The following is a 17,177-nucleotide window of genomic DNA, read 5'->3' as shown; positions in this document are numbered from 1 at the left end:
GTCGTTATAAACACTGGTCATTATCAAAGGTTTAAACACCCCCACGTAGCGCGCTCTCCACCAATAGGAATAGCAAAACTGTTTGAGGTATTAATGAATAAAGGATTATGGTCACAGGAGCATCAAGTGTGATGTCATATGATGAGGAGTAAGTACATTTTGTACACCAATCATTCTTTTTTGAAACCTTAATTTAACTTTAACTTTATTTTTAATTACTCTCTAGGCCCACTTGCCTGCATAACATGATCTCAATCCTCACGTTTCCTCTTCTCCTCTGTCACTCCAAACCAAATTGTTTGGACCTGGATAACATTAAAATGCCTGGCCCTGTGAACAAGCTATTGTTACAGCCCTCAGTTCTTCTTAATCCTTCCTCAGTATTTCTTAATCCTTCATTTTGGCAAAAAAGAAGGTTGTATGGTTAGGGTTGGGCAATTAAGTGTTTTTGAATGAAAACAAATGTTTACTTGCAGATGTTAATTTTTATAAGCAAGATGCCAACTTCTTTATCAGCTCCAATTCGCACAGCTCTACGACTGTTGAATAGAGCTGCTTCAATAAAGAATGATGGTCTGGGCTCCAAAACACACGTATGCTCCCACAGAACATACAAAGCGGTCTTCTTTTCTGGCTTATATCATGAAGAAACCTGTTTTTTAAACGCAGTCGCATCCAACATAGACTTGCTGTTAGCATTGTGTTTCGTCCACTCTTAGTTTTTATGAGCTATACCACCTACATGTTGGTCCATCTTGGACAATTAGTGTAGTCATAGCCCACTCTTAGTTTCCATAAATATGAAGTCTGCTATGTACACCTAGTTTCGTCTTGGACAATGTTCACACCTCACCCGACTGGATTCGGCACGGCTCGGTGAACTTTTCCGTTGAGAGGTAGAACACTACTGGCAAGAGAACCAATGAGAGCATTGGCAGGTTGAAGGATGGATTGGCAAGTCTCGTCAGCGAGATGATACCGAAGGCATGACACAGCCAGTGGGCAAGAAGAATGACCAGGTGACGTGTCTTGGAAATAAGCTTCTTTGGGCTCTGTGGATTGATAACAATTATATTGATTATATTTTATTTGTACAATACAAATAAGAAACTAAAAAACAAACACATGCTTTAAGTTTTGGGGGCCATTTTAAACAAAAAGAGCGCATAATCATTGAACGATGCTATTTTAAACAATCATCTTATAAAGTATGATTTGACACTGCACGGTGGGGAAAACATTTACATGTAGAAATAAGGTTTGTGGAAATACCGTAAAATAATTTCTCAAATTTAGCAAGCGTTTTTGAAGGGAAGTTTTGGTTTGATTAAGATTTTATTTGATTAGTAAGCTCCAATTGTCTTCAGTAGCTGAGCTGGATGTTGCATACATGTACGTGTTGTGGGGTAAGAGCACCGAATTCAAGCTCTGCTGATTCTGTTCAGCAGAATGTGGGTTCGCATCCCGGTCATGACACTTAAATCCCTGAGCTAGACACTTAACTATATTGCTTCTCTCCACCCAGGGGTAAATGGGTACCTGTGAGGGCAGAGATGGTTCTTGTGATTGATTTAGCAGAGTAGCGCGTTTGTTGCACAAGGTTGTATACTCCTCAAGGAGCTGAGGTGGTTTAAGGAATGATTTAAGGCCCAGTGACCAGGGATAATAATTTGAAGCGCTTGGGACACCCTTCGAGCGTGAAAAAGCGCTATATAAAATTTTTCTAAGTTATCTTAAAATCTGAAGAAGCATTACTGTGCAGTTTTCACACACTTCTTTAGATCGAGAGATTGCTGGGTTTATATTCAATATTAGGACATGGAAAGAGACAACGATCAATGATACTCGAATCTCACTCACCTCAATTTCAGAATAAGCGAAATGGATGGCGTGCGTCACAAGGGATGTGATTATCAGTATGTGGGGAAAGGAGTAGTCTAAAGGAAAAGGAGAAAGACAAAAAAATGTATTATAGTATTTGGGTACTCTTTTTAACACACAACATAATGTCCACAGATAATTTTTGTGACATTGTTTTGACTCATTTCTCAAAAACTACAGCACCTCAGCAAGTCATATTTTAAGGGAAGCTTTTCTTCAAAATATTTAAGTTTAATGTAAATATGTTGACATTGTGTACTTAGTATCCAGACCCTTTAAAGGGAAGGTACACGTTTGGTAATTACGCAAAACAAATGTTAACTTGAAAACTGACTTTGTAACGAGCATTGGAGAGCTGTTGATAGTATAAAACATTGTGGGAAACAACTCCCTCTGAAGTAATGTACTTTCTGAGAAAGAGGTAATTTCTCGCTAAAATATTAAAAGACTTCTAGCTAGAAGTCTTTTATTCCTATTTGAAGGCACACAAATTCGTCCAACAAGGTTGTTTTTTCTTTTCTTTCATCATTTTCTCACAACTTCGATGACCGATTAAGCCCAAATTTTCACAGGCTTGTTATTTTATGCACATGATGGGATACACCAAGTGAGAAGACTGGTCTTTGACAATAACAAAACGTGTACACCTTCCCTTTAAAGAATGTACATGTATGAAAACATCAGGACTCCGGTAATTTTGGGGTGATTATTGGACTATGTTGGAGCTTGGGCCAAATTTCATCCAGCAACTTATTTGACTATGCTTAACAAAATAAGGTACCAGCCAAACTACCGTGTCACATGTACAAAATGTTTGTCTTGGTAAGACATCTGTCCTAGAATGGCAAAGGTTGTGGCTTTGAAACCCATCCAAGAATTATATGCCTCAGCAAAGGAAATACAGGACTCCGGAAAGTACAGAGTATAAAGTGTTTTTCACGCATCGGTGTATGAGTGGACCAAATAATATTCTTTATCCCTAATGCAAATCTATTTAACTGCTTTGAAAAGTTTTGTAAAAAATCTGCTCTTGCTTTCTTGCTTTACGAGGTAGTCATTAGCCTTTTTGAGGTATGGTTTGGGTGTACACAGACAGATTTACCCAAACCTTATAGTATTGTAATATTGTGTCCGCCATATCTCAAAATGGTTTATGCACATCAGGGCCAAATTTCATGGCTCTGCTTACCATAAGCACAGAATCGGCGCTTGTGGAAGCAGGGAGTTCTGTGCATACGGCAAGCGTAGTTCACAGGTTAGCAGTAAATTTTGGCTTCTGCACGTAGGCATTCTATGCTTACAAGGATAGCGCAGATACTCGGCACTTGCAGGTAAGCTGGAATCGTGATCGTAAGCGCGGAATTCAACGGGAAGCAAAGCTATGAAACTGGGCCCCGCTGCATGAACCAATGTAATATAACTGGACTTACATACTAAGCCGGCAAACACTGCATGAAATAGGACGAGTACCGGCAGGAAGTAGAGGGCAGCGTAGATGGAGTTTCTGCCCTGGTTCTTACAAAGTTTAACCGAGAGGATAGGTCTGAATAACATCATCAGTAGAAGCTCAAATGAGTAGATAATGAAGATAATGGTGTACCTGAAATAGAGAACTGAAAATATTGTATAGGTTTTCCCGGCCATTTTTAGCAAAAATTCATTCAGCTTCATTAACACATGTCCATATTCATGCATTGTCCCTAATCCACTCCAACTAGGGCTTCTTGTTGGCTATTAATGAATTCAATTTTGCTTTCAATAATAATTATAACAATTATAACAACAATATGCATATTTGGTAGGTGCTTTGAAAGCCATAAGGATGCTAATGGCAACAACATGCACCACATGGTATATACAGCTGTTGTAATCTGTTGCATTTGGCTGTGAACTCAGATTTTTGTTGCATTTCAGAGTCAAGTAAATTCATGTTGGTGTTGCATTTTATTAGATTTGTCAGTCAACTCATGGAGCTCCATGGTCAACTCAAGTTCATATCTTGATGAAATTTGTTGCATTTGACTGAGTTCATGGTCCCACATATTAGCCAAAGTCACCACTACACATGTACGTGCCTACTGTTGTATTTAGCAGGGCACGCACCCTTGATCAGTCCTGTCTTAACAAAAACAACATGCCTGCACAATGCAACGAAATTCCTTGTTGCATTTTGTTGCATTTGGTACGATCCTCATTTCAACTGTGTTGCATTCTGTTGTATTTGGCAGGGCATGTAGAGAGGGACCTAATGAGGGTTAGGTTTTTTTGCTGTGATTTGGGGGTCTGTATATTGCTACACATTGGCACTATTTGAGAAGGAAATATTTCTACTACTCGGTAACTTACGCGGTATAAACTTTAAAATGAGTGAGTTTTTTAGACTGAAAAATTTTCACAAATTTACAATAAGGGGATTAAACTTACAATGGATAAACAGCCTCTTGTGTGCAGTGTAGTGTATTTGTGTAGTCTGGAGTCGGGTTGTTGAGCATGGTATACCAGTCCGATAGCATTTGTACCCCACAGGTGTGTATCTGTAGTTGACCTAAATATATAAGAAAGGGGAAAATTAATCAGGGAGAAAAAAAATCTGTGGAAACAGTGACTTGTATGCCTCCCCATATAAAGTGAAATGCATAACTCAACTTGGTAATAACCTCTTTTTGTACCGAGTATGAATTTTGATTATTTTTTTTTTAACAATTGGTGATTGTCAAAGACCAGTCTTCTCACTTGGTGTATCTCAACATATTCATAAAGTAACGAACCTGTGAAAATTTGAGCTCAATTGGTCATCGAAGTTGCGCAATAATAATGAAAGAAAAAACACCCTTGTCACACGAAGTTGTGTGCTTTCAGATGCTTGATTTCGAGACCTCAAATTCTAAATCTGAGGTCCCAGAAATCAAATTTGTGGAAAATTACTTCTTTCTTGAAAACCACGTTACTCCAGAGGGAGCCGTTTCTCACAATAATTTATACTATCAACCTCTCCCCATTACCAATAGTGTGCACTGCCCCATGTTGATACATGTACCTTCTTTGGTACACCAAGAGATGAGAAAGTATGCAACTGAGAAAAAGGAGTTTTAAAGTTGAGTTATTTGTTGAACATACATCAGCACATTTTCTTTCAATGCTAATTTTAGTTAAAATGGTCATAGTTAAAAGCAGGACAGTTCTTTTCAGAACTGAGAAGTCTCCCGAACCTCCAATTATCTACTCCTCGGCAGTAGAATAAAGCAAGACAGTTCCCTAAGAACAACTCTACCTGGCAAGTAGATACACACATGGTGTTACCGCAAACCAAATATACATTGATACCTCACCATGCAATGCCTCAAATCCTATATAATGCTAATTTTAACCACGTTTTGATGTCATACATCAGGAAGGGGTTAATATTCTTTAAACAGTTCACCCCTGTTGGACTGTTTTGGTTTGTTTCTCCATAATAATATTTCTGACAAATGACTCATTTAGCTTGATCCCATGGCTACAAATGTGGCTCTTCGTGAAAACGTAGACAAATGAAAATTTTACCTCTAGGCTCAATCAGGAGTAGTGTTAGAATAACCGCTCCACTGCATTCTACAATTGCAGCTCCAAGAAGTATCAAGATACTGCCAAAAATAAAAACACAAATCTTTTGTCAGGATTGTCAGAATTCGCAGCTTCAGGTGCAAAGGATCAGGTTACTAGGATCAGGTTATTATTTAAGTACGATTTGAACTTCTCTATGTTGGAGAATACACAGTTAGGTGTGTCACAACACCAAGGACAAGCACAAGAATTCTCTCTCTTGTAAGTTAAGGTGGTTCTGAAAAGAACTGGTGTTTAACAACTTTGCTCCCATTTAACAACTCTTTCTCCTTTCGGCAAGTAACTCTTTTGATACAACAATAGATCAGTACAAACAATTACCATTCCTATCAATGGGAAACAAAACATTCACTTGCAGAAAGGGCGCCCATGCAATTTCACATTCCAACAATAAATAAAGCTTCAGTTCCGCATCTTGTGACTTCGGCGCTCTATGTCTCAGAAATGGATACCAACCAACGTTTTTTTTTTCTTCAATTGGGGAGGTAGTGCTTTCTGCTCTACCAGCCAGGCTTCTGATGGATGATACCCAAGCCTACATCTGTATGGACCGTCAAATGGTTTTACCCTTGTTTCAGCCCCAGGAGTAGGTGGCAACGGCCCCTGGAAAAGAATAATTGTAGCCCACGCCTTGAAGTGGCCTTCAGGCCTTGTGTGTCTGGGGACATGCATTAAAAGAAAAATTAAACAAACTTATTTCAAAAATTGTGACGTAACAGTAAGAGTGAGCTCACCGGTATCCTTTGGAGAAGAAGTCAATGAAAAATAGATGCAGACCAAGCGAGAGAACAACCATGAATCCAATATACAGCCAGTCGTACACTATCGGAGATGACGTACAAGGCACGCAGATCGATTCATTGTTCCTGCGATTACCACGTGGACAAGCCTGCAGCAAAAAAGAAAGAAATGAATAATAGATAGACAGATAAATAGATATACAAATTTTAGTGTCACACACTGTAAATGAAAATTGCCTCGATTCAAACAAAACACTACAAAATACAAAATTTCAACAAACTGACAGTTCAACGACAATGGCTAATGACCTGACTACTGTCTACTTTCTGTGGATAAAAATAGTGAAAAAACTAATACAGTGGAAATAAATCCATTTTGGCAATGGCATTGATGTCGTCTGGAGAAGTTGAAAAGAAGGGTACTTAAAGTAAGCCCATCCTGTGTGCCTTACATACAGAGATGTGCTGTTTTTTTTTTGTACAGTGAAGCCCGGTTCATACTTCCCGCGAATTCATGCGAATGCGAATCTAGTGTTGACGTCACAAATTTGCAACAAATAATTCGCAGCAGTTCAACTCTGAGCAACTCAATTGTGAATATTGCTACAAAAGGAGAGTTATGACATCGAATTCACATCAAATTCGCATCGCATTCGCATTCGCAGGAAGTATGAACCGGGCTTTAGACCTAATAGACATAGTACTAAATACATTCAAGTGCAGTGTTAAGACAGACCTTAAAACTTATCAAGTAGGCTGTGTACTGTCAGGCCTGGAATTAAACAGAGGGCATGACCTGTTGCCCCTGGTCTTGGCCTTGGTGCCCCTTCAAAAGTTTCTGATAGACTTCCAGATTTTTCAATGAAAGTGCCCTTTGCAAAAATTAAAATGGCCTTGCCCTCTCAAAGATGAAATTCCAGGCATGTAGTATATAATGAATGGAGTCAAACAATGAGCAACTACAACTTACAATAAGTCAATACCAGCTTTACCCTACTCCTAGAACTATGAGGTTCGTTCTGCTATCCTCTCCACAAATATTTGTTCTGCTATCGCCTCCACAAACGATTCGTGGAGGCGATAGCGGAACGAACCTCATAGTTCCAGGAGTAAGCTTACCCCACATGATCCATACGCGTCATTATTAATGTAAGTGTTATTGAAGATCTGCTGACGGCCGCAGTACAACCCAGGACAGGTTCTCAGTCCTATCACTGGCTCTCCATAATCTGCAGTTGAAAACAACAAATAAACAAAATTAAACTGAATAATTTTTTTCCCAAGATATAGGACTACTTTTTTAGTAAACTAACAAAGATAAATCTTACATGTGACTCACTGTTTGAGCGATTCCAATCAATTGGCAGACTTAATAAATGTGTAGTTATAAATTTGTTGGGCTCCATGTTTATTTTATAACCCTGTACTTTCTTTTTGTAGTGTGTGTTGTGTCAATCAAATAAACTAAATCAAATTAAATCTTCAGAACATTTATTGAGGTTCACGAATGAATTACAGAAGTACAGGATTTATTGTATTATTATACAGGAAATTTAAGTAAACATGTCAGTAACAGAGATCGGCCATTCAACCATTGACTCGTCTTGGCCATCAATCTAGTTGTTCGAACCATCAAGTTGTCTAATGCTACCTCCATGGTTGTCTCAACCAGTCCCTTTTAAAAGCTTCCTAATAAATAACTATCTAAATCATTGTAAACGTTCATATCCTAAGATACTAAGTAATACTGTAAACTACTCATAATTTGAATATAATTATAAACTTTATAAAATGTGTAAGTGTGTAGTAGGCAGCAATGAAATAAATGTGTGCAAATACAAATGGATTTCCATACAAATACAATACCTCCGTGGTCTAGTTATTGGAACTAAAATTAGTTATTAAATTCAAATGTTTTGTTTTTCATGATAAGAATCTAAGATTATTAATTTAGAAAGAACTTAAAAGTCTTCATTAGATTGACTGAAAATGTTGTTGGTGTTGTTGAATGATTACAGGTTTTTTTTTCTCACGAAATGAATGATTGTGTTCCCATCCCATTGATTGGTATGGTACATAACATAGACAAGGGAGAAACAATAACAAAGTCGTTAGTCGACTCTAGCGAGTGCTACTGCAGCAGATGGTACTTACATGGCTGAAATGGATTGATGTCAGAGCCTTCGGTGAGAGTGGGTACAGACATCGTCAGTATTATGCAGAAGAAAGGTTTGAACTCACGATAAACTTTCATGGTATAGCTTGATTTTGATCTGGCATTTTCGGTGACATTTGTAACCTTCATGAGCGGCGCCATCTTGGTTCTGGTTTCGACGTCACTTTATCATTATCAAAGATAGCTCTAGTACTAGTTCTGAATTCTATGTTGACCGATCAGTTGGGCCCGAGGAAGCCAGCTCGTCGTAAGTCAATTATTATATTATTATTAATAACAAAACAATGCACTGTGTAAAAATGTAAAGTTTACAGAAAACACTGACTGTCAGTGTCAAAAATGTAGGAAAATTTATGGCGGGGGCGCTAGATAGATAACGAATGAGTGATAAAAATTCCAAGAAAGCATGTCATAGTTGCGATAACCATTACTCTATGCGATAACGTACGTAACCCCCCTCCCTTCGCCGTCCGGAGAAGGGTTACGTTTGCAACTAAGAAAGGTATCATTTAGGAACAAGTTTATATTACCAACAAAAATTTGGTGCCCTTCTTAATTTTTAATAATAATAATAATAATAATAATACCAAAACTTGTATAGAGACTAGCCCTTATCATGTAAACATGCTCTAGGGCGCTGAACATGAAAAAATAGACAAACTAAAAAATATGAAAAAAACAAAAGGAATTTTTCAAGCAATATCTTAATTGAGTCCTGGAATGGATACAAACTCAGGTTTGATAAATCTAGGAAAGAAAACACTGTGCCCCCCGCAAAGTCTCCCCCTGCAAAGTCGCCCCCGACAAAGTCGCCCCCTCCGTGTACAAACTCGCCCCCTCCGTGTACAAACTCGCCCCCTCACAATGTCGCCCCCCCGACACAGTCGTTCCCCCCCCCCCCCGACACGGTCGCCCCCCCGCCCCGACACGGTCGCCCCCCCCGACACGGTCGCCCCCCCCGACACGGTCGCCCCCCGACACGGTCGCCCCCCGACTCGGTCGCCCCCCTGACACGGTCGCCCCCCGACACGGTCGCCCCCCGACACGGTCGCGCCCCCGACACGGTCGCCCCCCGACACGGTCGCCCCCCGACACGGTCGCCCCCCGACACGGTCGCCCCCGACACGGTCGCCCCCCCGACACGGTCGCCCCCCCGACACGGTCGCCCCCCGACACGGTCGCCCCCGACACGGTCGCCCCCCGACACGGTCGCCACCCCCGGCACGGTCGCCCCTAACAAAGTCGCTTGCATGAACAAAAGAGTTAGCAGCAGTTACAACAATGTAGAAAATAGAAGATTATGCCGTGTCCAAAACAGCGACTTCGGCAACGGCTAGCTACAAGCTAGATGGGCGTTTCGGCAATGGCTAGCTACAAGCTAGATGTGCATCTGTCAGACTGTGTGATAAAGTATGACAGATGCACGCGGTGTCGCCGTTGCGGACACAGCATTAATTAAGTCCTGAATACTTATTTGAAGTAATGCTAACTGTATTTGTGTTCCTGTATCCGTTCTGACCTGTTATCGTTGGGCGGGCTTTTGCGTCATTGCGCACGATGTAAACAACCCTTAGATACAAAGTTACTTTTTCAAGGGCATATTTCATATGATGGGATAATAAGAAGCGCTACATTTGTTTTAATTAAATAATTGCATTAAAAAGTACATTAGACCCTTGGCTCTCCTTTTTAAAAACATCGGTCTTATCTATGGCGACTATGATATAAGACCAATTTTCTGTTGGGAGGATGGAGGGTTACGATTATCGCAACTTACTCCTCTTTTATTAAAAAAGTTAACATTTTAAAAAGAGGAGTACAGCACCCCAGTTAAAACTTGGTCTAAAACTTAAAAGCCATATTAAAATTTATCAGGCAGGCCTACCCTACCACTGGAATTGTTATTGTTTTACAGATAGGCCTATGAAAATGAACTTATTTCTTTGTAGACACGCCCATTATCAATCTAACTGAAATATTTTTTTTCCAAACTATTAACTACTTCTGTTGTTCACATTTACCAGGAAGCACAGAGTGATTACAATGTCAGCTGGACCACTGAAGAGACTGCGCTCCTCCTCCTCATTGGACCTTCTTGAAGATGGTGACTTAATTCCTTGGACCTTTGTCAGTCCTCAGGCAGAGCAATCTGATAATGAGACATCTACAACGTACACCAAAGAGGGCTGGGCCAATAAGAAAAGACATGTGTATAGTACGTATAGTTCTCTTGAAGTGAATCAAGTTTGTTTTTCAAATTATTTTTAACCTTAGGATCATTCCGTGTCAAATCACCCAATATTTTGAAACAGCTTTAGATGTAATTTAGACTTGGTTCCAAGTCTTTGATCGTGGCTTTTTAGTCGTCCTGATAGCCGCTACAAACAGATCTTTCTTTTTCATTTAGCCTACGAGTTAGGGTGCGTAATAGCTAATAATGTGGGGTCGTTTTTCGAGGCTGAGATGTAGAAGAATAACCGCAATCTAAGACTTGAATCAAGTCTAGAAGTAATTGGGCTTATAGACCCATTGCATATGAAGTCACACTCTCAAAAAGGAGGCAGATCATTGGACATTAGCTGTTCTCTGTGCGTAAAAACATACACGTGACCTCAGCATACCTGTAGCATTTCGCGTTATGCAAGGGGGAACTATTGATTTCTTACACAATACAGAACCCGCCTCCGAACAAGGCGTGTAATTTTGGGTGTCAACTCTCTTTTTGTACATGTTGTATACCATTTTGACACCCAAAATGACACCCAGGGTAGACACATGTGAGTACACTGTGCGTATTGCCAGGGGTCTATAGGGGCTTGATTTCACAAACAAAGAGCTAATTAATATTTATCTTGGGTGTATCATAATTCAAGTTATAATTCAAATTGCTAAGCAAAAGTTTCATGTCACAATACAACTCACTATGACTATAATGACAACTCCTCTATACATTACTCTTCAGTCACACAGGCCCCGATAACGAAAACGATAAAAATGCACGCCTTTGATTGGTTGAATGAGCGTGGATGTTCTGCGTGGAGCATTTCAACCTATAGAATGCATTCTCTTTGCAACATGGTCGTTATCGATTTCGTTATCGCTGAATGCTGCAGTGTGACTTGTCCTTTAGTGCTTTGTGAAATCAAGCCTCAGAACTGCAACAAAAACGTGACTTTTAGTGACTGCATACATTTTATGATACATTTTATTGATCCCTCAAAATGCACACTCACTGGTCAGTCACAAACATATTTTATCTGTCATGCCTGTTGATGTTACTTAGTAAGTTTCTTACAATACTGAAACAAAGTTGTGGGTGTTTTTTTTTTACAGAAAAGAAGAAAGGAAAGGTTGAGGTGAAGTCTACATCAGAAGCGTCTTCCACTGAATGGACTGATGAAGAAGAATACAGTCTTTGTCAAGTTGTGGCCATCAGTTTGAAAAATGCATCAGGCAGTCAGGGGAAACCCGCTACGGACAACAACCGCCAAGAAAACCAATCTACCCCCCATTCACCACATAATTGGGAAGCTCTACTTGCCAAAAATATGACAAGAGAACTACAGAGTCTGAACATATCGGGGGTACTGGCAGAGTGTTTCATACCCACACACGGACACACCGATATTGTAACAAGAGTTAAGTCGAGTGCTTTCCGGCGTAGATTTCTTGGTTTCTTACGCGCCAAAGATGAACAAAATAAACGTCTTTTAGCCGGTATGGAACCTGAAGAGCAAGAAGTCATTTCTGGTGAAGTTGGTTCATCTGATAATTCCGGAGATGATTTTCAGGATGAGGAAAAACAGGAGTTACAGAACTCGTCATCAACACTCAGAAAATGTCTCTGGGCGAATAAAAGTAACAAAAAGCTCAAACGAGAAAAACAGTCACAAAGTGGAGAATCAAAACTAATTGTAACTGAGGAAACTGACCCTAACTTTGCAGACGGACATAAAAAGCGCATCAGTGAATGCATTACTGGGCATCCTGCGAAGAAAACGGTTTTGCATCAAGATGACAGCAGCTCAAAGGGTGACGGACATGTCAGTGATAAACATAAAGCAACTAAAAGAATCTCAACGAGACTCAAGAAGAAACAGCAACAACAATCAACTGATGCAGACACTGACAGCGATAAGGTCAACTCGTCACACTTCTCACCAAATCTTGCAGATGATGAGTCGCATCAAAGTGCTGAGTTTATCAAAAAAGGGCGGGAATTCAGAAATGAAAGACGGAATGAACAACAGGAAACAGTAGACTCTGATTCGCTGATACCGGTTCAAGAAGGGTCAAGAACAGGCATGAAGAGAAATGCAAGGACTGTTCAGCAGGCGAATGGCAAATCAGTCTCCCAAAAACTGTCCATGCCTGATGACTGTGGAAAAATGAAAAAGAGTGTACGGACTGGAAAACAGCAAAGATCTACTAAATTTAACAAGGCTCTAAAACAGCCAGTGAAGACAAACAGTGTACCGCAGGTAGACAGACATGAACTCCATACCAGGAATGCCCCAATCCTAGCTGCCATATCACCATCGGTCAGACATTCACAAGCAAATGCCAAGGTGACTAAAAGGTTTTCAGCTTTAGCGTTTGGGCTGGGTTATTTGGAACTTACAAAGCGTCAAAATATGTTTAAAATTTACATAAGGAGGCCATTTAAAGGCAGTGGACACTATTGATAATTGTCAAAGACTAGCCTTCACAGTTAGTGTGTCTCAACATATGCATAAAATAACAAACCTGTGAAAATTTCAGCTCAATCGGTCATCAAACTTGCGAGATAATAATGAAAGAACAAAACACCCTTGTCACACCAAGTTGTGTACGTTTAGATGGTTGATTTTGAGACCTCAAATTCTAAATCTGAGGTCTCGAAATCAAATTCGTGGAAAATTACTTCTCTCTCGAAAACTATGGCACTTCAGAGGGAGCTGTTTCTCACAACGTTTTATACCATCAAACTCTCCCCATTACTTGTCACCAAGAAAGGTTTTATGATAACAATTATTTTGAGTAATTACCAATAGTGTCCACTGCCTTTAAAGGGAGTGTATACATGTACCTTTGGCAATTACTCCACAAATATGACCATGGGCTTAAAGCCATTGGACACTTTCGGTAAACAGTATTGTCCAAGGCCCACACTTCGTGTATCACAACTTATATATAAAATAACAAACCTGTGAAAATTTAGGCTCAATCGGTCATCGGAGTCGGGAGCAAAAAACCGGGAAAACCCACCCTTGTTTCCGCACGTTTCGCCGTGTCATGACATGTGTTTAAAATAAATCCGTAATTCTCGATATCGAGAATTGATATTGTTTTCATGTTTTCTCAAAAAGTAAAGCATTTCATGGAAAAATATTTCAAGAGAAGTCTTTTATCATTACCTTCTGTAAACCCTGTAAGTTACTTGTAAATCTGTGAACTTTTAATTTTGTTTCCGTTCCGAAAGTGTCCAATGAAGGTACTGATTGAACTCAACAGTATCTGTCAGAAACACTGAGGCAAACCTTTTGTTCTAGCAAACTGCATATTATTTGTACACCCCCAAAACAAAGATACTGACAAAAAAGGGAGACCGCCAGCATATGTTGGTAGAGCGCTGGCACGGTTATTTAACACATTGGTTCAAATCCCACTCCAGTCAATTTTTATTATTTCAATTTATTTGATTCTATTTAGGAGAATGAGAAGAGGAGTTTCAAGGCATTCAGAAAGAAGCTTCTTGACAAGACCCTTGAGGTTCAGCTCAATGGTCCTATGTTGACATCCACTTTCAAACCTCAAGGGAGTAATGAGAAAACTAAGGTAGGGGAAATTTCTTTATTTGTTCATTTATTATTTCATTTATTAATGTTGGTTGTGAAGACAAGACTTTTAGACCTCTATTCACTATACTAACCAACAACCCAATGGGAAAATACAAGAAATTTTAAGTTTGAGATGAGTAAAGAAAAATTAGACTGCCAACATAGGGCTAGATAGCTCAGGTTAGAGCAACCTATTAACCTGGAGGTCTTTGGTTCAAATCTTGCTTGAGTCAATTTTTCTTTGTTCAACCCAAAATAAAAAATGAAAACACATTGTTAAAATTTCTTTTCATATCTAAACAGCATGTTTTAACAGTTTTAACTTCACATTGTATTCCGGACTGGTGTTAATCAAATTACTGCCTAGCAGATGGGCCTATGCTGATCATCAACCACCTCCTTTTCGACCACCCATTTTTCATCAGCATGGCAGAGCTGTGTTTATTGAGAACTACATTTTATTCTAAATTCACCCTGTTTAACCAACTGAAATACCAATTCCTTAGCTCTATGTGTTATCAATTTGTGTTCCTTATCTTTTGTTATTGCCTATGTCTTTACCCTGCATGTCATTGTGTTTGGGACACGCTGATTGTGAATCCGTATTCTACCACCTATTTGGCTCCTATCTTCATCAACATAGCATACATGTAGTTATAGCTGTATTTATTGAGAACCACACTTTGTTCTAATGGAGACTTTAGGACGCTAGGTGGCAGCAGACTTACCAGGTAAATTTCCATTGTTTACATAGTTCTGAGTGTGCGCACATGACCGAGAACAATGGATTTTACCTGGTAAGTCTGCTGCCACCAAGCGTCCCAAAAGTCTCCCATTCACCCTGTTCAACCAACTGATTAGACTGGGCCCCTGTCTTTATACGCAAGGATAAATTAGACAGGTCGCTGCCGCTAGATCCAGTGATTCCATTGGATACAATGATATCATTGGATGGGTGCAGTGACATAGATGCCCAAATAGTCACTGCTTTCAAGTCCGCAATGGAATTTGACTGCGTATCTATATGTGAAATGACCGGGGTCAGAGGTCAAACTACACGCCGGTTTTGCAATTTTTGAGGCCAGTCTCTGGCGTTATTCACGAACCTCAAAGAATGACGTCAGACGTTCAGGCTACCAACTGATATGCCATTTCCATAGCTCTGTATGCTGTTATCAATTTGTGTTCCTTCTCTTTTGTTCTGCATGTCATTGTAGTAAGGACACGCTGATTGTAAATCTGTATTCTAAATTATATTGCCATTTCCTTGTCAGTTAGTATGTGTGTGTAGCTTCTGAAACATTTCCATCCTCCTCTGATCAGAATTGTCTTCCTCAAAATTAATTTTTACAGTATGGATAATTCACACATAAGTATTGATAATTTACACACAATTAGTTTACTTACCTCAGAGGCACCCCTTCAGAAATTGCAAAAGAATGAAGAGGTGTTGTATGATATTGGAATTTCTTTGTCGGTCAGTTAGTATTTTAAGTACCTTCCAAAACATTTCCATCCTTGGATCTAAGTAGCACTCCTCCATATTAACTTTGTTAATACAGTAATGATAATTCACACACAAGTATTTATTTGTACACCTTATAAGAAATTGCAAAATAATTAAGAGGTGTTGTTTAATATTCGTATTTCCCTATCAGTCAGTTAGTATTTGTTGTACCTTCTACTAAACATTTCCATTCTCCTTGGTTCTGAGGTATACTCCTTCAGAAACTGCAAAATAATTAAGAGGTGTCGTTTAATATTGGTATTTCCCTATCAGTCAGTTAGTATTTTGTCGTACCTTCTATTAACATTTCCCTTCCTCCTTGGTTCCAAGGTGTACTCCTTCATAAACTGCAAAATACTAATAAGGTTTTTATGTGCGTTTTATTTGTATGCAGGTCTGTGAGGGGCTTGACTCATATTTGATGCTGCAGAAAGTTCAGCAGAATCGCAAGAACATTCTTGATGCTTGTCTGATGGTGCAGAGAGACACTACCTGATGACCAAAGTGATGTTTTCCTTTCCTATTACAATGCAGGCCTGATTCTTTACTGAGGCAAGGAAGGCGATTGCCTCCATGCCCCCTGGTCATTGCCTTGGTGCCCTTAAAATGCTACAATAGAAATTTACAATTTCCTCAAAGGGTGCCCTTTACCAAAGCGAAAATACATTGGTGCCCTTGCCCTTTCAAAAACGAAGCATACAGGCCTGACAATGAATTACTTGGTAAATATTTGGTTTACTTTAGTGTACTTTGTTGTTTATTTGATTGCAATAGTTCCCCCTTGCCCCTCTGGGTCTCACACCCTATGGTGGGGGCACCAGGTTAGCGAGTGGTGAACAAGTCTTCTTCAGGCTTGAAGGTTTATGAGAAGGGCTTATGGTCTCTGTGAATGTCAGTCTTTAGCCGTGTATCTATTGGACTTTTCAGGGAAAGTTTCCGAGACTGGCTTTGATGTAATCCTACCGTATGTTCCCACCTACCTGGACTTTCATTCCGCGACGTTTGCAAAGCGTTTTACAGTGTAGTCGCGGTAGAGCAAAGCTGTTCCGATTGGACTTTTAAGCGGCTGTGAAAACTTACTTCTCTGTCAGCTTACCATGACCGTGATGTAAAACTAACAGGCCGAAGGTCGCGGTAAGTTGACAGGGAGGTCAGTTTACCGTGCGTCCCAATTGCATTTAGTTTTGTTTTACCCATGTACATTGATGTACACCCGCTGCTAAAATATAGGATTTGAACTGCTTCTAGCTACCGGGCAATCTCTGTGGTCTACCTCCAGTTGGTAAGACACTGCTCTAGAATTGCAAAGGTAGTGGGTTCAAATCCCAACCCCTATACCTGTGGTTTATTTTCACAGAGCTCGGTTAAGTACCGAGTATCAGGGGCCAATTTCATAGAGCTGCTTAAGCAAAAAAATTGCTTAAGCACAAAAATACCTCGCTTGTTTTTCA

The 17,177-nt window shown here is 39.8% G+C and overlaps 2 protein-coding genes across 2 annotated transcripts; one reads left to right on the top strand and one right to left on the bottom strand.

The window, feature by feature from the left end:
- Positions 1-6: 6 nt before the first annotated feature.
- Positions 7-8,646, bottom strand: LOC117293292 (JNK1/MAPK8-associated membrane protein-like). Its single transcript, XM_033775538.1, has 8 exons — positions 8,379-8,646; positions 7,344-7,453; positions 6,219-6,373; positions 5,425-5,504; positions 4,306-4,426; positions 3,312-3,481; positions 1,861-1,937; positions 7-1,052 (listed from the first exon to the last, which is right to left on the bottom strand). The coding sequence occupies exons 1-8, from the start codon at positions 8,539-8,541 to the stop codon at positions 843-845; spliced, it is 1,086 nt and encodes a 361-aa protein (XP_033631429.1). The 5' UTR covers positions 8,542-8,646; the 3' UTR covers positions 7-842.
- LOC117293285 lies at positions 8,375-16,358 on the top strand. Its single transcript, XM_033775527.1, has 5 exons — positions 8,375-8,453; positions 10,425-10,615; positions 11,734-12,968; positions 14,092-14,217; positions 16,121-16,358. The coding sequence occupies exons 2-5, from the start codon at positions 10,444-10,446 to the stop codon at positions 16,220-16,222; spliced, it is 1,635 nt and encodes a 544-aa protein (XP_033631418.1). The 5' UTR covers positions 8,375-8,453; positions 10,425-10,443; the 3' UTR covers positions 16,223-16,358.
- Positions 16,359-17,177: the final 819 nt, after the last annotated feature.

The sequence above is a fragment of the Asterias rubens genome, chromosome 1 (assembly GCF_902459465.1).
Source record: "Asterias rubens chromosome 1, eAstRub1.3, whole genome shotgun sequence".
NCBI lineage: Eukaryota > Metazoa > Echinodermata > Asteroidea > Forcipulatida > Asteriidae > Asterias > Asterias rubens.
This window is presented reverse-complemented; position numbering and strand designations above follow the sequence as displayed.